This window comes from Ptychodera flava, chromosome 2, assembly GCF_041260155.1.
Source record: "Ptychodera flava strain L36383 chromosome 2, AS_Pfla_20210202, whole genome shotgun sequence".
In the NCBI taxonomy this organism is placed as follows: domain Eukaryota; kingdom Metazoa; phylum Hemichordata; class Enteropneusta; family Ptychoderidae; genus Ptychodera; species Ptychodera flava.
In genome coordinates this window covers 50070629-50094588 of record NC_091929.1, presented here as the reverse complement: position 1 = coordinate 50094588, position 23960 = coordinate 50070629, and the positions used below count along the sequence as shown (strand labels likewise).

General features: G+C 36.4%; 1 protein-coding gene across 1 annotated transcript; it reads left to right on the top strand.

The window, feature by feature from the left end:
- Positions 1 to 6062: 6062 nt before the first annotated feature.
- LOC139123094 (SIN3-HDAC complex-associated factor-like) lies at positions 6063 to 22556 on the top strand. The gene is made up of 6 exons (XM_070689088.1): positions 6063 to 6129; positions 11769 to 11904; positions 14051 to 14193; positions 15752 to 15902; positions 16294 to 16498; positions 17123 to 22556. Exons 2-6 carry the CDS (start codon positions 11817 to 11819, stop codon positions 17439 to 17441), a joined length of 906 nt encoding a protein of 301 aa, XP_070545189.1. The 5' UTR covers positions 6063 to 6129; positions 11769 to 11816; the 3' UTR covers positions 17442 to 22556.
- The last annotated feature ends 1404 nt before the right edge of the window (positions 22557 to 23960 follow it).

Sequence of the window (23960 nt, the reverse complement as noted above, 5' to 3'; positions counted from 1 at the left end):
GATGTAACACAATCTATTGTACTCATTTTGTGTCATGGGCCTGAACCTGACAGGTTTTGCCTCTGTATGTTATTTGGAATTGAAACATCGCAGCATCCCTTGTAAATCTAGAGTTACAAAACTTGTCAAATTTACCACTTTCCATGAGCCCACCACCGACGTTGATGGAACAGTCCATTTTTATCATATGATTGGATGGTTGCTCTGACAGTCAGTGTTTCTTCAATGTATGTAATTGTGATTAAAAAACTGGTAATAACATGCATATATACAAAAACAGGACACAAAATGACAGTGGCAAATCATGTTTTACACTTTTACAACATTTTATTCCTGCCCTTCAAAACTCTCCCATCAACTACATGCAGCTGCCAGTCAAAAATGTTTTTTTTGCAGTGTAGGCATATCAGTTTACTCAGTGGAGGAGCTGCCTGCTGAGTGTGGTGGATATCTTATCAGTCTTCAGACCATAAAACAGACTCTTGTTTAGGTAAACACCAGGTCAAATAGCAAAGTACTCAGCCAAGTTGCTGGGTAATTACCTAATTTAGTGTTCCAATAACTCGTGCGCCAAGTGTAACAAATAAGAATTTCAAATCATATTTCCCAGTTGAAGTCGGTCGTTATAAGAATACCCCTAGACACCTTAGACTCTGTACTTTATGTAAAAGTGATGTTGGAGATGAATTTCATTCTATTATGTCTTGTCCGATGATTCCTTTGTGCATATTACTGCAAAGTTCTTTAATGAGCTGACGAAAACTTTTAACATGTAATTTTGAGATGACTTTTTTCATCTCTTTCTTGCAAAGTTTTCAAATCTTGTAATTCTTTTGTTTTGTATTTCATTTTATGCCCATGTCACGTACGTGTACACGGCTAAATAAATAAAAATAGTGGTGGGGTGCACGCCTTGGCATCATCGGTGATGTCATTTGTGTTCAGAAGTTGCGAGGTCACCGCTCATGTGACTTCAGTGACGCTGCACCGAGCCTCGTCTGTCGCTTGTACGCCAGAAAAAGAACGGTTTTCCTAGTAGTCATGTCGGAAAACGCTGGAAAAACTTCGATAGTTTGGTGATTTTGGAGCGGATTTCTGGTCATGGTAGGTCACTAGTAACCAAGCTGTCGATGAGTGTTGGCAATTGTAATTTGGATGAAAACTTATCGAAATGTCGCCGAACAAAGTTGCGACGTCTACGGAGATAGCTGTGGTGGCGGGGTCAAATCGGAAAAAGTCAAAACCAGCCCGTAAAAGGCAGAAATCCCGTCCGAAAACACCATAGCTATGGACCACGGCTACGATTTGGTAAGCCAAGGAGATGTTGGCTGTGTGTCCATAGCTGTGGTGTTTTTGGACGGGATTTCTGCCTTTTACGGGCTGGTTCACGTTTTTAACCCAAAACGTAAAACCGGTAAAAGTCAAAGCCAGCCCGTAAAAGGCAGAAATCCCGTCCGACAACACCAGAGCTATGGACCACAGCTATTAGAGGTGTGTGGTCGGTGCAAATTTTTGTACATCAATGCTCAGAGGGACCGTGACTTATACGACACTGTCATTACATACATACCATATATTGCTTTGACCACGCGTAGCAGAGCCGCTAGACTTGCACAAAGTAAGAGGGCTTGATGATGGCGCAATAAAATAAATACATTGTAGCAAAATTTGTCTTGACTAATTTTACGTTTAAGTGCCATCAAAATGACTTATCGTAACGGGCCTCGAGAAAATGACATTAAAGTTGTTGCATTTCCACATTCAAATCAATAGAATTGTCTACAAAACAGTAACAATGCATTACCCATTGGTAATCCGCTATCTTAAGGTATATGCGCCTCAAAAGTGAAAGACTTATCTTTTGTCCAAACTTTCCTCAAGGGAACTTTCAAGCAGTCTTTTTCAAAATCAAAAACCAAATCACGGTAAACGGTGCAAATTTTGGTACCAGAGCAACAAACTACCCAAAATTTAATGATATTTGAAAGTCAAAAATGGCTGCAGTGGGGAAAAATTTATTTTCGATTTTCCAACAATTGGGTTAAAATTTTATATACTGTAAGAGCTTCAAATGAGCCCACATAAATGGTAGATCGAAAGAGTATTGTAAAAATTGGAGAGTGAGAACATGTGTCCCCAATACGCATTCTACCTTTATGGAGGTGGACCAAGTGGAACATGCCTCTGTTTATAATAATGTTTCTTCAACCTATTTCCAGCGGCATCAATGTCAGTAAACGACAGTTCCAACTATTTATTGTTCTTCCGTTTTATCAGCAAACAACAACAACAACAACAACAACAACAACACAAAACCCAGATCACTATGCTCCATGTGATAATCGTCTTTGTTATCATTGACTGAGTCGTCGCTGTTGTCCTCATCGTCGTCTTTGTGGTTGTATAGTCTTTTTGCGAAGTGGCATCTAGGGCATAAGTGGCGAAAACACAGCGGCTTGTAAATAATTCCTCAGTCGATCATTGACCTATTCTGTTTGACACGGAGTTCACGGCCAACTACACAGCAGAACGAATGACAATCAGCGACATCACGATTGAATCTGATAAAGGGCAGTGAACCCAAGGAAAGTAAGACTTTTGGCAGGGATGTACAGCCCATTGAAAGAAATTTGAAACGATTGTGAACCGAATTCTAGGAATCTTAGACCCTCTCCCTAATTTATCTCGCTGGAAATGTTCCTTTACAGCTGTTTTTGTCAAAAGAAAACAGAGGAAAACACAAACATTCAATGAACCTTCTTGCATTCCACCAATACTGAAAACGAGCTATGTACACTTGCATGAAAATGTAGGCTCAGTGACTGTAGCTCCAGTCTAGTCAGAGACCATGTGTACCTTTTCCCGATCTATGGAATGTATACTCCGGGGAGGGGGGACTGAGTTAAAATCGAACGTTGCCAGGAAATGATGTCACTTGGAATAAGCTTACATTGTAAATGCTGCATAAATGCACCAACATGCATTTTGCTATCGTCAGAAGTAACTCTACATGGATTTAAATTGCGAGTTCAAGGTTGCGTTCACAAACATTTCGAAGGGGGTCGAGAAAATGTAATGCGACCTTTTTCAGCTAAATCCCATCGTCTGGTCAGGTCGGCGTGGCATAGTCTCCCCCAACGAACGGGGGACTCTCTGCCGGAAGAAACACACTTGACAAGCGAAGTTGAGAAATTTCCCAGAACATAATACCCCCTCGACCATATGATAATTTTCGAGGCCCCCTCCCCACCATTAATGGAATGATAGTTTCAGTCCGCACGGGCAGGGGCGGACTGCAAGTTTCAATTTTTCGACACGACAGAATACCTATCACCTTTTCTTGCTTGTAAAACGAACTGATCACTGAAAATATGGAAAGTAGGTGACTTCCCCAGTCGAAAAAAACGTTACATGGTTAACGTATAAAAAACCTATCCCTAGCATAATATTTGTTGCGGGTTTCTCTACAAGATTGTGTATAATGTCGTGAATCGTGTATTGGCAGCAAAGAGGGCATATGTAAAGAGGGCATGTAATCAAAACAGAGTAAACTGAAGGAATGAACTTTTTAGAAAACAGTCACATCAGTGGCAGGTGGCTGTTGCGTACTATACGTGCTTATAACGCGATGGCTCACCGGGCCAAACAGTTACTGCTGCAGAGTAAAGCCGGGTAACTGGGGGCATTCTGAGACAAACGGGGAGGGAGTGACGCATTTGGAGCAATTTCAGTCGTTCTTATACCCTGAAAATTCGGGACCCGGAAAAACAACATTAGAACATTGTACAGGTACACAGCGAATGATGATAAGAACTGAATAACAGATTTTTCAAAAGGACTGAAGGAAATAGAAAATACAGAATTTGAGTATGCGAAAAAATAACCTATCACATGTACCTCAGTGTGAATGTAGTGTAGGGGCAGTTTTGCAGAACCTGACATCCTAGTCAAGAATCATCTTCGTTTGCCAAGGTCGAGTCTTGTTCGGGCAGCTGGATGCTGTAGTTAATGCGAAACTGTAGTTGAGTAACGGACCATGAGACAAAATATTAGTGCATAATTTACACAGTAAGTGGAGCAGGCCCCCAAAATAACTTTTCAAATTTAATTGATAACTGCAGTGGTCAATTTAACCGGCATGCTGCAGTAAACGGTCAAACGGTCATTGTAATCTTGATCACTGTGTTCTCTGAAGCAGTTTTCTGCCACATTTTGTGCTATCCTTTGTGGATTTGAGAAAATAAGTACACAGCAAATACTCAACTGCGAATGTTTTTGCTACAACTGAAAGTTTTGAGTGATTTTTTGTTCATAATAGGTCGATTTTGAAACTTCCAGTCAGCAGGATTATTTTCTAAGCCGTCTTTCAACACCACAGTATTTTAAAGTCATCCCATTATGTTGCATGCTAGTATACCCTCAGTTTCTAAGTGCCTGGCCCTGAAATCCCCCTTTCAGAGGTATTTGTGGGCGTGTAGCCTTATATTGTTGAGTTTCAGACAAGAGGAGTAATATCAACAGAACAAGTACATAATTCTCATCAAAAGCGGAGGGCCCCGAGAAAGTTTAAAAAGCGGCTTCGCGCCATCGACTCTGAGATGGATTCGGTTTTAATGTTTTACTTATTTCACATTGGAATTTTTTAACATGAACCTTGATGGCGCTGTACATCGGCTCGTACACTTTCACTTGGAAACACGCATTCGCACGCATCGCTAGGCCTTGCAACTAGTACTATACCCGCATACTGTGACGAGTATCGATCGACGTGCAACACCAGGCCCGTAAAACCTCACCTGGTCGTCGAAAAAAGGAGTAATTTTTTATTTCATATTTGAAAATGTAATCACCGGGCACGAGAATGAACCGCTTACCGAACAAGCATTTGCTTTGTTTGTTTATTTGTTTTTCCAGTTTTGCCAGTCAATTTTGCAATATTTGAGAAGTCGGTCGGTCTTTGTATTTAAATGGCCAGTAATGCTAACTTTTGAAGATTTTTATTATTTTTATTTTGTATGTCTATTGCAACTCCTTATTGTACTCCCAAAAGAATGTTGAAACACCGACTATTTAGATAGTAAACTTAGCGTCTATATGTGTAAAATGCATTGTTATTGTTGATATTTGAATTCTAATCCGGACCAGAAGTCACTTATCAACAATAACAATGCAGTTTCCACACGTACAGACTGGGTTGACAAGTTGAACACTGTATATCAACATGTCTTGGGAATAGAAAAAATAATTATGGTTCACGTTCAAAACAAAAATGGTAAAAAAATATCAAAAGTTAGCATTAGCATTTTAACATTTACTTTCAACAACGTAAGACGGGTAACCTAATGTTATTTACTAGAAATGTTTGCCGATGAGCATCATAAGTTGCTTAAAAAATTGTCATTTTTCACGACATGCAGATAAAAGAGCGATTTTACATGCTGTAAACATGCAATGCCTCTTGAAAGAATTATATTTTTAAGAATTATTCCTGTTTGAGCCGTCAATATCCAGCTGTTCGTGACTATTCGTGCAAACCGCCGTTTGTATGCGATTTCTTGGCTACCGGTAGCTGGTATTGTTCCCTGGTATTGCGGACGACGAACGGCAGGCGGGAGGGCAAAGTTCTCTTCACAATTTATGGACAGAAAGAATGATTCAGGTTGTTTTCGGGAGTTTGCAGGAAAGAGGCAAGCATGAGGCAAAGTGATGGCAGTGGGGAACTTTGTGGCAGAGAGAGAGCGTGAAATTGGGCATGGGAGAATTTCTTGTTGAAGAGTAGGGATATGGGCTAAACTAATGGGCGGGATGGGAAATAGTTCAAATCGTGGCGAGAGTGTTGTTGCGAATTCGAACAACTGTTATTTTCCCCACAAAAATGTGTGAAAAATGCGTAAGGAGAGCATATTGATGTACAAAGGCAGCAACAATTTCGAGCAGGCCTGCTGAGGACAACGGAAGAAGAACTGCACTGGAATCGACTCCACATACAGCCGTAAACGAAATGTTACACTAGTATTGTCGAATGAGGGCGTATGATATGAATATGCATATGACCCCAGAGTATGACCTTCAGAGTAAGGACTGAATGAATAACAAAACTTCTTTGTGTGCTGTTCGCTCAACGTGTAGGTAAGTACGCTCCTTCAAATTTATCGTATTTTTCTGTGAATAGATGGTTGTCTTGCTACAAAACTTAAAATGTGAATGTACTTTGGTGAATTGATCATCTTGACGAAAAATTTTGAAATTTTGTGGCATATTTTTCAAATATCTTGAGAAAATTTGAACGGAGTCATTGTGTGTGCGTGGTGATCAGTTCATCGTATTGCAGGCCACATGTCCTTGTTTTTCGATATCTTTTGTTTGTAAACCTTCGAAAAACTTCTGAGTTCGTGAGTTTGGTGTCAAGGCCCTGCTGTTTTTTATGTTCAATGTTGCAAAAAATCGTTATTTCATATCCTACGAGCTTACCTGCTGCATGTATGCAGCAATTGTTAAGAGGTATTGCTCATACGATAGTGTGAACAACTAACGTCTGTCAAAATTTAGGAGTGAGTCATTGGGTATTCTTTTTATCCAGTAGCCTCGCAGACATCAGTTTCCGCTACGGGTGCAGAAACATGATAACCCAAAGTCTAGGGTTGAGACTAGTACAGAACTTAAGCTACTGTTCTTTTGTCTGTGAATTAAATATTGGTGAATCTTCTAGCAGATTTCTGGAGCTGTATTTACATATTGACAGAAGGTTGTAGAGAAGCGTGTTTTGACAAGCCGATATCATAGCCTTAAAATAGACTACCAGCAAGTAAACAACGTGTTGTAGACTTCTCCGGAAGTGTCTGTTTAATTATAGGATGTAATTCTCACAAGTACTGATATTGCATAATTTTCATATCACGAAAGCTACGCCAAACATTATGGTTTGAGGACCTCGCTCTACATGAACGGTGCGAAGTGGGTGACAACATTTTGAACAAAGGGACAATGAAAAACCGAGGGGACAGTGGCAGTTGGCACGCGAACAAAATTACCCTAACAAAAGCGTGTATTTGCAACTTTTTATATTATTATGAAGGGGCCAGCTGCCCGCTTGCAAATGAAAAGCTTCGATTGCCATTCTTTTCAATAACTTGAATGAAAGTTTGGACAGTTTTGTGTCTGGCGCGTGGCCTTTCAAAGTCTTAGGCCGTTTACAGCAGTCTTTATCTATAATGGCTGAAGGCTACTTCACTATTTATGTCGGTGATTTCCGAGTCTACAAGACTCGTATTTCCTCTTCTCGCCCACCCACATGTATGTATTGTGTGTCTGTCTGTATGACGGTGTCTGGTATCGTCTGTCAATGAGGCAGGGGGGCTAGACAGCCAAGGCCCATATGTTTACAGGGAAACTGGGAGCTGTTAGTGATGCGTGGGGATGTGTTACAGGTAAACATCTGATAGCTGCCTTTCAATGCCAGCAGTGATATTGGTCACTCAGTAAATGGACAAATATTTTCTGCTGACAGATATCGTTAGATGGAAAGAAGTTAAATGAATTTAATTACAAGAAACTCTATTCCGTGCACATCACCATTGACATTTAAGACTAATTTAATGACCTACCCCATGAGGTTTATGTAGTGGCAAAAAAGCTTATTTTTTTTACGGTGGACACATGCAGTGTGTATCGTTCAGTCACTGATAAGTAACTTGGAACAAAGGTGTGTCAAATCAGCTGAAAAAATAGGTGATTAATTAAACGATCTTGTACTTAAACGGTCGCTATTGTTTCTAAAGAATGTGATAGTAGACTTGATGGACAGTGAAAGGCAGGAACGTAAGAACAGTAGCAAAACACATGAATGGACCGTTTGTGGAAAATTCCAAGTCTGTGTCTCAATGAACGTCAGCTCATGACAGATGCTACTGTTATTTGCCCAAGCCTTGAATTTTAATGCTCCCACCCCCTCAAATGCCAAAATTGTAAATTTTCATCGTTCAAAACAACGTCGTATCTGCAGCTGCATTGGCAGTGGTGTAATTTCTACGGAAATAATAACATGAATATAAAGATGAAAAAACATGGATGAATTCCCTTATAGTGCATGACATAAGAGTGAGTCATTTTAGTCAAATTCAAATGAGCTGATACCGTAAAACATCTTTAGGTGTTACCTACAATTATTTTTGAATACAGTTGCTCTTAAGTAAGCCATTTTCTCATATTTCATCAAACACAAAATTTTCCATAATTGTAGCTGTTATGGGCAGTCTTTCTTATTCGTTATAATTGATTACATACTTAAATTGCAGAAATTTTCTGTCACACAATCATTTTCAAAGCAAATGTAAACTTCTTTAGTAAATGAAACTGCTAACAAGGAAAGATGCTTTGTTGCGAAATATTTGGATGTTTAATTATATAAATCAGTAAAACAACAGCACTTCCGTAATACATCAATAGTTTGAAAGTCAAGATATTGCCATATTGAGGATAATGATATCATTAGTTTACAGCAATGGCAGGCTTTCCCTTCGTGTTGTGAAAATTACTTGAATGCACTGACAAGTTATTTTTGCTGTTTTGTACCAACACATGACAAGTTGCAATCAATATGGCTGACAGATGGTACTTTTAACTTAATGAAAGTAATTACAATTTTTTCACAAAAGATAAAAATTAATTAAAGTAGAAAGTTTTGATGAAATGTAACAATAACATGGTTAAAAAGTATTGGAATTTTTTGTTTTCTCACGGAGAGAACGCTTTTCTTCATTTGAAATTTGTCACGATAAAAAAGCTGTGTTCAAATTTTGAAATATTGATGAGCAAGCTCATCCCTTGACAACATTCACAAACACTATATTACATTTGTATAGTTTGCAGCAAAGCTGTACATCTTTTCTGTAGATTTTCAGCTTGAAATTAGTTTGCCTTAGATGAGTGGCAAACAAAAAGAATTTGGCTGGTTAGCTGTGCATTCTGGTACAGTCAATTGTAACATGAAATACTTTTGGTATTGCACATTATATGTATACATACAGTATGTATAAAATGAATCTGTCATTGTAAAAACTCTCAACTATTTCTGCGGTTTCTTTCTTTGCTAAGTCCGCCAACAAAGACAAAGTTCTGAGTATATGGGCTTTCTTTGTGTGGATTACATTACTTTATATCAAACAAACACCCCTATTACTTTGAAAAGCTGCTGGATCAGTAATAATTTGCATAAATCTTTGTTGTGTCACCAATGACTAGGTCTAACAACCCACACACTGCGGTGGTACTTGTGGACAAAGAAAACTCCAGCCAGCCATGTGGAAATCTGTCACTGTGTCTCTGGAGCAGGTGTTACCGAGACACAGCTCGAAAATATTTACTCAGTTGTTGACAACGCCACTCAAATAATACAGCTTTATTGAATTTTGACTTCTCATTAATTATAGAGGCAGACATGGTGCCTGAGACAAGAAGTCACAAACTAATAAACAACCTAACCTTCCAAATTTGAAATTAAAAAGTAAAAGAGACCAGTTTGATTAATCACTGCAGTGACTTTTAGTCTCCGGTTTTCTAAACTTTGAGTAATGAGTAGGAGATCTGTCCATAAATGGTGTTCTCTGTTTTCAGAAATGGTAAAAAAATACAAAAAAATCATGTCATTGACTCAACGTTAGTCAGACAGTAATTTTTGGCACCTGGATACAACTGAGATTGCTGATTATTATTCAATCAGTGACTTCCACCGTGCCTTGTAAGGCTTCCCAATAATGCCACAGACTCATCAGGCACATCAAATTTTGTTTAGGCTGATAAAATCAGTGAAAATTCAAAGAAAAAAGTATTTTTGCAAAATTATATTCAGAAATAGTATGTTTGCACCATTTCTAGGGATAATAGAGGTCCTAAAATTTAATATCCATAAATGATATTCCTCCTATATAATTTTTAAAAGAGGGGAAAAAGCGTCTGTTAGCAATATGAGCCGCCAAATTTGCAAATTTTGAAGGTTTTGATGTGATTTATGGTATGATGTGGTATAGCACTGAACCACATGAATAGCTTGAAGAATTTTCTGAAAATCCTGTGTGCATCAGTCAAGTCACTACAAAACGTGTTACTGTATTGTGTAAATTTACCTTGCGTCAAACTCAGAGTGCACAAAAGTGGTGTGAAAATTTCCTCAGAATGGGCATATAAGTTGAAATACTTGAACAATTAAACTTCTCCTTTTCTACTCTTTAAAAAGCATTTTAAAATCTGATTTTCTTTGAAATATGCCAGTTTACTGACCGTAGATATTGGAAATTTTCCTTCTTTCATATTTTAAAACTTAAACTTTGGGTTGTTTTAAATATTACAATTTTCCAAAATTATATAAAATATCCGTCATTTTTGCTGTTTTTCATATATTGAAAGAAAAATACCAGCTAGTTGATATGTAACCATAAGTGTTGATAATTCTAATATTTTCATTATTTTTACTCTGAACATAAAATTCTACTTTCTTTTTTTTCTCTCTGCAGTATTTTAAAATACAAAGTATTGGCCGAGTCAACAGTGTATTGTTTACTGTATGTAGTGTATTTGTTGACAAATAAATTCTAATTCAATGAAAAGTCAGTAGTGAACAGTAACATGTGACATTACATGCATACAGGCAGTTGTGACAATGTAGTGAACTCTTGGCATTTCAACAGAGGTGTGGAGCAAGAAGCTGTACTATGAACAGGAAAAATTCTTTGAAGTGCAAAAAATGTTTGCACTAATTGAGCTTGAAAGGAAAAAACAGTAAAGTGTTTGACTAATTCACTTGTAGTGCCATCAAATGCCATGACGTAACTAATAGAGCAAATGAAAGCATGGATGTGTTTGAGTCCGGTTTCAAATTTCCTGATGGTAGTCCGCAGTCATGACATTTGTCAGGCAGACATCTGCAATAAGAAATAACTATACAGATGAGAACTGACCTTTACAAAGCACCCTCCAGCACTGTAATTTTGACAGTGTCTCTTCTATAAGATGAATATTTCACATCAACAATCCTATGGTTTACTTTAGAATTACAAATGAGTGACGCAAGACTGGAGATCATTGTTCCCCATTAATATTTAAAGTTTTTGAAAAAAATTGAGCTTTAGATAGTTTGAAGGAAATATTTTGACTGAATTAATTACTCATTCCAGCTATATTTGTGGTATTTTCTGTGAGAAGAGGCATGGAATTGTCTAAAACAAGAATGACATATGAAATTTAAGCGTAAAACAGTTTACTTTCATAACATGGACAATATTAACTGAAAATTAATGATCTCTAACTCCAAATATTTAAAGGTCAAATGAAAAAGAGGAATCTAATCTTTCATTAAAATGCATAAATCTCTTTAGTGTTCAACTATACATGTATGGACTCCTGTCATGAAAATCTACAGGTACACCCATACTACAGGGTGTTTCTAATTCTCGAAAAGTACACCGGGTCTTTCCCATTTGCCAAAATTACACTTTTATCCAACCTCAGTGTTTCAACTAGACAGGGGGATGGGGGATTTGCCCTCTGCTGACATGTTAGCGCCCCCTAGTAATTTGTCAAGGGGGACCAGTCCCCATGAAATGGTGGCAGTCACACCTTTGCGATACAAGTACCGTAGAACACATGAACTGGTGAAATCCCCCTAAATTTTTCGGTAAGCGGGAAAATCCCCCTGTTGATGTCATCCTGGATGAAACACTGCAACCTACCGTTATTGTTCACATGTTCATAACAATACCCTGTTATGTTTACAGATGCGTATATAGAATGTAACACGCTGACATTCCAACATCATCATCATTATGTTCAGTTTCCACAAACCTAAGGTTTATCGTAGTGGAAGTGGATGTTGTATCTGTAAGGCTAAATCTTCAAGTTCAAGGTTTACTGGTAAGTCTTACAAGTATCATAGACGGCCAGTAACTGTAACTTTTGATGGTTTTTCACTGTTTATACTTTATTTTCAATGTGAAATATGTCAACCATAATTTCTTGTTTTTCTCCCAAAGTATCTTGAAAGATACACAGTATTCAACTGGTCAACCCTACCTGTGTAGACTGCATTGTTATTGTTGACATCTGCATTCTGGTCTAGACTAGACGTCAGCAATAACATATCAATTTACATTTATAGATGCTGTCTTAATATTTGGTGTTCAAACATGCTTTTGGGAGCAGAATAAGAATTTGCCATTGACATGTACTACAAAAATAGTGAAAAAATCATCAAAAATTATAGCTACTGGTCCTTTAGTAAAGATTTCTAGGTATTTCTTCTCAGCATCCCAGAGCAAGTCCTCCCAAGTTCCCTATTAGTGTAACAATTCTTTAGTCCTGCAGCTAACCGCATTGCCACTAAAATCCAGTGTGCAATTCTAGACATGTGAAAATTACCCAGAGATCATCACGTCTCAATTGAACAGTCTTGGCTGGAGAAAACTGAAAACTTACAAAGAATAAAATCTTGTGAATGTAAATTATTTTAATCGGAAATTTTCTGAATCTAAAAGGGAAAAAAACCCATGAAAATGCTGCTAAGATGTTGAAATCTTTTACATGTACTGATAGTACAGGTTAGGAATGTTTGTAGCTGGTTCTATCGTCAAGTTGTATAAATTTCACTGGACAGATCCTATTCCTCCCACACAGTTGTACAGCATATTCCTATCAAAACAAGCCTAATGGTGTATCTTCTAGAATTTGCCTTTATTGCGGATATATCATATTTTCCCTTGTCGCTATTGAACACTCACTAACAAACGCACACATGACTATATTGAAAACATTTTCATTTTTAGTTGTGAAATATGTTTTGCCGTTCTCATAACTGAAATTTATTTTGATCTGAAATTTCAACAGTATTTGAATTAATTTCTAGAACTAGTAGCTTAATCAGCTTTCATTGAATGTTGTCTGTTCCCAAAGTCAACACGGATAGAATTCCACATGGGGGAAAATGGAATTGAAAATCCCCAAGATGTGTGTGGGTGTTTCTCTGTGTTGTAGTTCTCACAGTAAATAACAGACCTTGCTGTCTAGCCCACATGTCACACCGTGACATTTTATTCCAACGTAGCGAAATCTTCCAATCACAAAATTCTTCAAAATCATGATTTTAATACGACATGGAAAGCAGTGCCTGCAATACTGAAATAAATAAAATGTGCATTAAATAAATGAAGATGGTAGTTCTATGCACATGAAAATAATGTAATTTTTATTATAAAATGATATAATTAATCTAATTATTTGAGAAAATCAGCTTATCTGTTACCAGAGTAAAATAATCAACTTTTCAATGTGAAATAAAATTTTATGAAAAATGTTATGGAAAGGTTACTCTGCCACTTCAGTTGTTTTCATACTGACATAGTCATATTCTGAGACTATGCATTTTTTGTGGCACTGAGAGAAGTCAAAATTCAATTCTTAAGAGTTTTTTAAGAGGACCCATCAACATGTTTGAAAAATACTGGATTGAAGTCCATCAAGGTGCATGGAAATACATGTACCGTAATTACTCTATTATTGCACCCAGAACTTTGAATGGCAGATTAAATGACAAGCTTTGAGATAGTGTCCATCTAAGAAAACCAAAATAGACAATATTTAATTCTGAAATTATCATTGCGGTTTTGTACAATTTTACGATTTCCCATTATTTTAACTATTTATATATGTGGTTGTCTGTCTAGCTCCCTTTCTATTTATTATTTAATCTGTCTATTTATCTACCAATCTATTTTAAATAAACCTCACCCTATCTGCATTTCTTTCTATCTGTCTATCAAGGCATGAAGATGAAAAGAGATTCAATATTCTGCTTTGATTTGACAGTAGTTGCTTCATAAGAGATTAGTGTGTCTACAAGGGAATGTTAATAAATTTGAAATATAAGATATTGTATTAATGAGTTTACTTTGGCCTGACAATTCCTTCACTAGAAATGCAAAATCTCTGTGCTGACCACAGACACTAGCTCTGACCCATAAATCTGAAATTAATTTACGTTTTATTTCCGATGTTCTACCCACAGACAGCAAAAAATATGAGGCAGATTTTGAGAAGTGCTTCCAACTGAAGGCAGAAAAGAGAACTGGGGAGATCTGCAATGCGTGTGTACTCCTGGTCAAGAGGTGGAAGAAATTACCCAAAGGCACAGAACGGAATTGGCACCATGTAAGTGAATTAGTGGGATGCCTGAATAAGTCCCGTTTCAGTGTTTTTGTTCAGGACGACAGTACCCTGGTATATTTTACCCGAGGTTCCAGTACATGTTACCATGGTTTCACATGGTTTATGAATACTGTCATATCAGATGAGAAATGAAATAATAATGGTGTTCCCAACTTGTTTGCCTACATTCCTAAATTTCAGCACAAACTGTGTCATTGCAGTCACTTGATTCACCACTGACTCAAACGTGATCTCTTTGACTCATGATAATTTGACAAATCACATAAAGGGATGCTGATTCATGCAAACTTTCAGAAATTCACTGTCGCCAATATTTTAGAAATCTAAACAACTTTATATTGTACGAGTTATAAAGTGTGATGGATGCAGGAAAGTATTTCTACTGTGAAAACTCTAGAGATACATCCTGTACTCATTGGATTTGAGATAGGAAAAAAGTAGTCGTAACTATGTACTAAATATTGTCCCTATGGAATTTGAAGAAGATCTGTAATACTTATTTAGAAAAACGAGAGGAATTTGGAAGGGAAAAAAATCAGAGAACAGAAAATTGAGGAGATTATTTACTGATCAAGAAACCTTGTTAACTGAAATTGAGAGAAGCAGTTATGGATATGGAACGCTGCTTGTTAATTTGTTTGTCCTGAAAGGCTTACTTCATTCAGCACATAACAAAATACCACCAGAATTGTACTCCTTCATTTCAAATTTGAAATGACAAACTGCATGATGAACTGCACCGTTCATATGAGAGAAATACTATGGCTAGTAGGTGTCTAAGTTTTGGTAAGATTTTGATGTGCAAGGTAAAGAGGCCAATGGGACGTATGCAAGGTAGTTTAATCTGTAAGCTAAATTGACCTTTTGGTGTACAGTCTCTTATGTGTTGTCTGTCACGTTTGAACAATGAATCCCCTGAGACAAAATAAACTTAGAGTTTTGGGCTTTGGACAGTTACACAAAGATTTAAGTTCCCATGTGTAAGAATGAATGTTTTGTTTTCAAGTTTTCATGTGCTTTATTTGGTTGTTTGTCTATTGTTGATCTATCTATCTGTCTTCTATCTATCTATCTATCTATCTATCTTTTTATCTATCCATCCATCCATCCATCCATCTCTAAATATCAAACCATCTACCAATTTATCTAGCTAGCCATCTATCTAACTACATGCACATATCTAGCCATGTTCATTTATTTATCTAACACTATCTTCCTATATCTACCTATAAATCTGTTTATATTATCTATCTATCAATCTATTTTCCCTTCTACTTACCTGTTTGACGACACTTCTGTCTATTAATATATCTATCTATCTATGTCTGTCATACTATCTAATCTAGAAATCTAATCTAGCCATCTGTTACAATTAATCCTCTTTCTCCCAAGTGGTATATATTTCTATGGTTTGTCTGTGGAGCCTGGTAGAAAGAGGATTAATCAATCAGTCAATTGATCATAAAGTATAATCAGGTGTGATTGTCAAAGATTGGAAGATAAAGAAAGATGAAATGTGTATTTCATGTTTACTGTTTAGGTTGTTGATGCAAGAGCCGGGCCGGGCACCAAAGCAATAAACAAGAGCAAAAACAAAATGAAATTGAACAAGCGACCTCTGAAGAAACGACGACACAGACGACTTCTGACCATCCAGAAACGAGACCAGTCTGAATCAGATGATGCAACTGGTGAGTTGATAAAACCAGACACATGGATTGTTAATCTGTTCAGAAGACTGTAGCTGGCTTTATTCTAATTTATATATATCAACTATACTACAGCTAACACCTGACAAATGTTATTCAGTAACCAGGTCTTTGCAACCTATAACCCTGCCACTCCTGGACATAGTCTGACTATACAGAGGTGTTTCTGATTTGTGCAAAAATGAAATTTTCATTCTGTAATATATATTGCAACTGCATCCAGTTATTTTGTTCCATTTTTCAGCATAGCACCTATATACAGCATTCTGCGATTTGATGCTTATGCTTGCATAGCAACGATAGAATTGTGATGTCCTATTCTTGAGTTTTCTACAATATTCACAAAGTCACCTATTTTTATTTCCCATGGCAGGTCATGATGATTCCTGTGATTACACAACACGGCGTCGTCATTCCAGTGGAAATATTCCCAGCCCAACACCAAGTGACAGCTCTGATGATGGATCTTTTGGTTCATCCGGAAGCAGTCGTCGGAAGAGACTGCCCAATGATTCCCAGACTGCTTTTGATTTTCCTCCCTCTGTTCGAGCATTCCTGGATTTATCATTCTGGAAAAAGTAGGTTTCGATTTTCATCAAATAGTTTATAGAATGATTAAAATCTCACTTTTGAAAAATGAAAATGAATGAAAGTTTGTTCATTTGCAATCTATGCGACTGAATTTTGTTTGCAATCAAATATAAAGTGAATTTGATTGTTGTGGTATTATCAAATTCTATGACTGTCATTCTCCAGACACTGTCCATAACCATGTCCCTGATACTCACCATGTCCAAGTTCTACATATCCAGGGTTAACTGTCCTTTTACCAAATGGAGAATTAGAATTAGCTCATGGCATTCACCCGGAATTCACTCGGAATATGTACCCATCAAGGACTAAATCTAAATCTATCCCTAACCCTAGCCCTACCTGGTAGATGGGGAAACTGCCAAGGAGTAACTATCATGCTGCTATCTTGCTGATTTTGATACATTGTGCATCTGTCTTTTTGCTTCCAAAGTCAAAACATAGTTAATGTCATGGCACATTTCTGCAAATGCATTGAAAGATTCTTTTTTTGTTTGTTTACTTATTTATTTATTTATTTATTTATTTATTTATATGTCAGTCATTCAAGCATTTATCCATTCACTTTAATTTTACACACTTGACGTTGATTGGATTGTTTGTAATTTCAGGGAAGTCGTTTGCTGCGGTACCATCTTCAGAGGACCTCGTGGAGAAGTATTGGTTGACCCGCAGCTTCTAAAACCCTGCAAAGGATGTATAAACAAGCAACAGCCGTCATTCACCAAGTCAGACTCTGCTGGGGAGGACAGCGAGGGAACCAGCAGTGCAGCTAGCTCACCAACATCCAAAGTACCAGATGACGTCCCATTCCAACAAGCAATGAGGATCAAAACAGATGACATGGACACAAGCGGACCACTCCATTCCTCTGAGCCTGAACAAAGTACTAGCATAATCCCCCTATCTATGCCTCAAGTAGCATACTAAATAACCCCCTCCTCTGCATCTAGACTAACACCCCCTCTAGGTAATGTAACGGCCCGAACTCAACTGTCTTTGTTTATGTAAATGCCATTATTGCTTAGTTGTAAACAGATGAATCCGCTCTATGTCCCTTCTGTTTCCTATTCATGAGTGCCAATATAGTAGTTTACAGTGATACTTATACTAGGACACCCTGCCCTCTACGTGTAGGCCAAGTGTATGGCGATACTTATACTAGGACACGCTGCCCTCTACGTGTAGGCCAAGTGTATGTTCTATTAATGTTCTTTATTAACAACTCAACTGTTTTTGAATTGGTGGTGTAGAACAATCTCAAAGATTTGTCACCTACCATTTCCAAACGGTGTGTAGAATTAGATTTTTTAACAATGGTAGAGTAGCTATGCAGATTATATTTTTTAAATTAAAAACCCCTGATTGATGACTATGCAAACAGTTAGTTCTTGCCTTCCATCAAAACCTGCACAAGTATAAAAAAAAATAAAGTCCAGTTCCAGGGAATAATGTTTCTTTTGAAGAATATGTAAAAATGTTGACTTACAAAGTTCTCTGGACTTTCAGGTCTTCAGTGTTATATCCGAGATGAAAATTTTAAACTGCTTCATATTTTTTACTTTTTTACAAAGATAAAATGTAAGTTTAGTATTTATTTACAGAAAAAATTGAAAGAAAAAAACCAACAAAAAATAAGAAGACTATTTGCCTTGTATTTTGCTGCCATTTATACAGAAGTCATTTTATTATTTTTTCAATTGAGATTAGGAAAATTGCAGTCTTCCCAGCTTTTGAAGATTAAAATGTTGGCCAGATGGAATCATGGTTGAGAGATATTCCTTCATAAAACTTATTTTTACAGTGATTTTTTTTTTCCAAAGATGAAGTTATAATTCAGCTTCTAACTTACCTCTTATCACATGAAATATTTTTTAATGAGAGACACAGACAGAATTAAGAGAGTGTTTGAGTCTTAATTTAATTAGTTTATGGTCACAATTGCTCTCATTTTAAGAGGAAGCAAGCAATTTTTTGTGTGTGGAGTTTCTGCAGAGGAGTGATGTCGTCATTGATGACCCCAGGGTTGTACATCCTGGCATTTTTATCAGACAAAGCCCGCCCACCTGTTGATGCTTACATCAAGAGGTCACATGATATAGCTGACCATCTGACCCTCATCCCATCCAGGTCAATTCTGTTGAAGTGCCAGGATGTGCGACCTTAACTTTGAGGTCACTGAAATGTGACAAGTTCCTTGATGTTAAAGCATACCGAACATTCCAATTTTAATTAATAACAATATTTATTTGTTGGTTTTTAAAATACGCTTCAGACTGATTTCCTGAATTAATAAGGTACCAATATAGTGGGTAGTTTCAGTTGTACTGAACACCCATGATAGTCTTAATATTCTGTACCCATGTGACTTAATATTCCAATGCAGTAAACACCACAGAAATAATAAGGAAATAATTTGCTGTGAATGGCGCCCTCTTGCGGCAGATAACAGTAACTTTGGCTATCGAAGATGTAGTCTCGCCAAAGTGATGTTCAAAATATAAATTTTCATCACAAATATCAGCGCAGACTTCATAATTTCAAAGCGTTTCTCATATCATATCAGTAAAGTAGATTGTAAAATTTTCACTCTAGGTATTTTAATGCACAAAAAGCTCTGAATAATCTAATTTAGACTCATAATTAACATTTACCTTCTTTTAAATATTTGCAAAAGCTGTAACAGAATGAGATGAAGGCTTTTAGATTTGCTGCACAGGCAATATTTCATACACAAAAACAGTGAATACGCAGTTCAATCCCATGCGAATTGATACAAAAAACTCAAAACAAGTTGTGATGATTACGGGGATGATCAATGGTGTTATCTACTACCTAACATAGAATTTTGCAATATGTTTGCACATATCAATAGCTGTATGGCTGAAAATTTCAATCTTCTGTTAGTTATAATATCTATATCATCTAGTGTTGATAATAACATGAAGTTTCCAATTTTACCTCAAATACTTCAAGGTCCTAAAATATCCTTTAAAAAAAAACTTATCAAGAGTACATTCAAGGGGACAAATACTGAAATAATCAATTTCTCTGGTTCAATGTCACGAATTATTTTGTCCATCTTAGAATCTGTCAGATAGAAAATGTGAACTTACTTACTGAACTTGTACAACTTTGCTAAGACTTTCAAAGATAATGCTACACACATGGTTTACTGCCAGGTTGTCCTGTCGTTTAGTGTCTATGAACAGACTAGACTAGTACTTGCCTGAATTGAAAATAGTACTTCTTAGCCCAGTATTCCACTGCCAGTGTATAAGTAGACCAAAGGGAACTATTCACAAATGAATAATCAGTCCGACATTTCTGTATGAAATTTCTATGCTTTGTTTACGATTCAAATAGGAGATTGCAGTGATAACAAAACATTAAACAATACAGGTTGTTTACAAGTAAACATTTGTAAAAATGTTTTTCCATTTTTAAAATGGTCTGGAACAGGGTATTATATCTGATCACTTTCCATGACTTCCGGCCTGTTCTCCCTGCCCAATTCTGAACTTGAAATAATTTTATTATTATCTATAGAGGACTAAACCATTTCATAGGAAAGACAGGGGAAGCAGTATGTCACAAAGATGTGACCTTTTAATATAAATATGCAAAATCATATGGCACTCTCTAATTTCTCATCAACTTGTCATTTCGCTGTCATGGAAACTAAGATATGTATCGCTTTAGTTCCATGGAAACTGCATTGAATCTTTCACTGCCGTGGAAACGACAGGTTATTTGCTGTTTACATGTGTGCAAAATATCATAAAATCTGTCAAAGTTTCATAGTGTATAGACTTTGTGAATGTTCACAAAGTAGATATGAATATACTGTTTTCTGACATAATTTATCAATATTATACAACTTTTCAGTGTTTGATTTCATCATTTGTAATATTTGTCAGACAGTGCAGTGAGAGAAACCAAAGAGATATTCTCTTAAAATTCTACTTTTGTAATTATTTATGGCTGTGAAATTCAAGTGGCCAGAGCTGTCCTAAATACGTACCTGGGTACTCAATTCATACTGTCTGTTTAAATTTTAACAAGTGCCGTGGTCTTCTTGCAGAATCCCTAACCTCTAACATTTTATGCATCTATGGGAGTTTATGTGGCATGCCATGATGCATTGGTCAATTCTCAAGTCAGATTGACATGTAATGAAATTGGAACACACCTTAAATGGATATAGTCACCATCTTTGGACAACAAATGTCAGACTTAACCATAATCCAGACATGATGTGTGAATTTGATGAAATTATTTCTTTGTCCACTCATGATTACATCCTTGAAATGTAATTTACACCAACAATGTCAAAAAACTATGTCAAAAATATTTGTATGGAGTTGAATTCAAATTAAGTAGTGAATTTTTATGATGCTGTGTAGTAAAAATCAAAGTGAAAACATTTTAAATCAAGAATGAACTTAATCTCTCACTGCACTGGTCAAGGAAATCTTTCTTTCTATTGTTAGAGAACAAAAAAACAGAAAAAGTATTTTAAAAAAATGATACCTGTGTAAACCTTTCGTGCACTGTAAACTGCTGATTTTTAACAGCTAGAAAAGCCTCTTTGTGAACCGTCCTGTTAAACAGTAGCAAATAACTGCTTGTATATATCCCACAGCAAACATGGTGTATTTCTAGTGTTAGACAACATCTGTGCACTCCCCTTGTTCAAGGAGAGAAGGGAAACAAGTTTTGGAAAGAAAGTTATTGAGTGTAGTATTATAGATTGGTGCCCTCTTAAATAATTCAAAAAGAGTACAAGAATTTTTTGCCAATCTGCCTTGATATTCATAGTATTTCATTCTTCAAATAGTTGATGGATTGTTTGAAGAATATACTTCCTTTTTGGCTTCTTTAGGGCACAGGTATAGTCCTAGACATGAGATTGATCGATTACAACCTGAAAAGTATTGTATAGATTACAGAGTTAGAAGTGTGTGTTTGTGTGAGACACAGCAAATCATGGATGTGAAAATTCTAGACCTGATGTATATGGGAATGATCTTTAGTTTTTTACTTGGAGAAAGTTATATTTTTTTGTCAGAGTGAAGAAAGAATGTTGCCTCTTCCCTGTTTTGAGTATTGCTTGTTACGATCCAATAATTTGTCTTGTGGGATGTTCCTTTTCTTGAAGAAAAAGGTGACCATCTGATGTGATGTACACAGATCTAGATCTGTATTTATTGATTGAATAGCATGGTAGTTGTAGCTCCTTATCATTGTATAGTTGTTCATGGTGCAAATCTTGGCTAATGCAACTTCTATAACATTAGAAAATACCTGGTGTTCAGTTGCAGAAGACATTGTGTGTAATTGTTTGAGTAATGAAAAGTGTGTCAGATTTTGGATGGGTTCATTCTGACCAAAGGTAGATTTCAATGGTACAATTTGATCTAACTCATGAAAGTAATGGTTATCTTCGGGGACTTTCCATGATGAAGCATTTAACCCCCTAAGATAATGTTGCATTGCCCATTTTGAACCAAGTATTCGAAAATCTTGCCAAAGGTTAAAGCTGAGGTCAAATCTCCAATGTCTACCTGTAAACCCATGTTATTATCAAGTTGCACCATGTCTGAACATGACAAATACAATAATTATCCTAAGTTACATCTACCATGCTCAGACCATGTAAAGACTACAATGAATTTTGTATGATGGAAAAAAAACAAGGAAAGAAGGAGAAGATGGCAGAACAGAGTGTTATTTACGGAAATGCCTTGGAAGAGAAGGGGATTAAAACATTGGGGGTGTACAGTATCAAGTTGTTCATAGTAGAAAGTTCAAAACTTATCTGTATGTTGTAATATAGTAGTCTTTTATCTCTTTGATGTCCTTTGAAATAACCAAGTGATATGATTTATATATTTGTGCAAGTTGTCTTTGATATCTGAACAAGCTTAAGACTCCTGTTGTCCGTGTCTTTTTTTCCATATTTATGCTGTATTTAACATTTATCTGTATATTTATGTGTTCTCCATGTTCCAGAATAAAAAAAATCTTTAAAATGTTTCAGAATTTTTTGTCGAATGGATCATAATTTCATGAAGTCATTGTTCTCAACGCATTCTACAGTGCCTGTGTAAACAATTACAGTGATTAATTAAGCAATAAAGCACACACAGCGACGGTATACCACGAGATTTTGACCAGTTCACTTCATATATGCATGAGCGATAGCAAGTGCATATATGAAGTGAACTGGTCAAAATCTCGTAGTATACTGTCGCTGGGTGTGCTTTATTGCTATTATATCATAACAGTATATTGAATTCTGGGATGAAACGTCAAAAAAAGATTTTGCACTTGCCGAGAGTTCGCGCGTGTGCCAACCGTGGTATATCGCAAACATCAATATACTAGAATGGTATACCGTAATTGTGAATAATTACCTGTACATTATGAAAGGGTCGGTATACTCCCTGAAAATCCTTGAATGTTAAAGCTCCCTGAAAAGTCTTCCAAAAGTCCTTAATTGGAATGAAATTGAGTCCAGGAATGACCTGGAAATTGATAAATTTCCCACAATTTTCAACTATCATGAAATGATTAGTCAAATGATAGCTAAAAATTACATATTTTTAAAATGATAGCTGGCATTTGGTATTTTGGATCTCAAAATTGCAGAAACAGTGATTGAATGACCTTGAATTGTAATTAACTTGTAATTTGTTCTGCTTTGCAATCAGATGAAATGGGGCAACTATCTACAGGAAAGTAGATATGTGGGAATAGCTATGTTAAAGCCCTAATACCTGTGAATTTTATGCATTAGTTTCACGATTTGATTTTCAAACCAAAGTTGGTTTGTGTAAATGTGCTATCTGAAGGGTCTGTATAGAGGTGTCACAACTGGCTGATTTGGACCATGCCTGTGCGTTTTAATGGGTTAAATAAAATAATAAAGGGGTACTGCACTCATAAAATGGCGCTCCCACAGAAAAGTACAAAAATGCAGTATTTCCTGCACATACACATCGTGATCATAAAAGAAACAAGCATGATGCCATTTACTTGAATGCACAACACACAATGGCCAACATTTTGCTGTTTTAATCTTTATTTTCTCTGTCATATTAGTTTTTGAAAAAGGTGGGAAATCTGAAATGGTGTTAAAACGTTTGGATTTACATCCAACTTTCAACACTTATGACAGTGTTATACGTTTTTACAGTCTTTAAAGGGTGTATTCAAAGAAAGCTCTTGATAAACAGGATATTTTGAGATCAGTTAATTACGCATTCATAGCTATTGGGGCTTTAACAGAATTAGTATTGCCCTCCATAGACAGAGTGAGTGTTTGAATAAAATGGCTATTTTAGAAAATGCTTAAGGTAGGGGACTCCATGAGTAGTGCATTATTCAAATGGTTTGCATCTAAAATGCAAGAAAATATTTGCAGCAAGAAGTCATTTGGAAAAA

What these genes read in the sequence shown, in the direction of transcription:
- LOC139123094 (XM_070689088.1), top strand. Translation starts at nt 11,817, where the DNA reads ATGTTCAGTTTCCACAAACCTAAGGTTTATCGTAGTGGAAGTGGATGT. An exon ending in TGAATCAGATGATGCAACTG is followed by an intron (nt 15,903 to 16,293) that starts GTGAGTTGATAA and finishes TTCCCATGGCAG; the next exon opens with GTCATGATGATTCCTGTGAT. An exon ending in GATTTATCATTCTGGAAAAA is followed by an intron (nt 16,499 to 17,122) that starts GTAGGTTTCGAT and finishes TTGTAATTTCAG; the next exon opens with GGAAGTCGTTTGCTGCGGTA.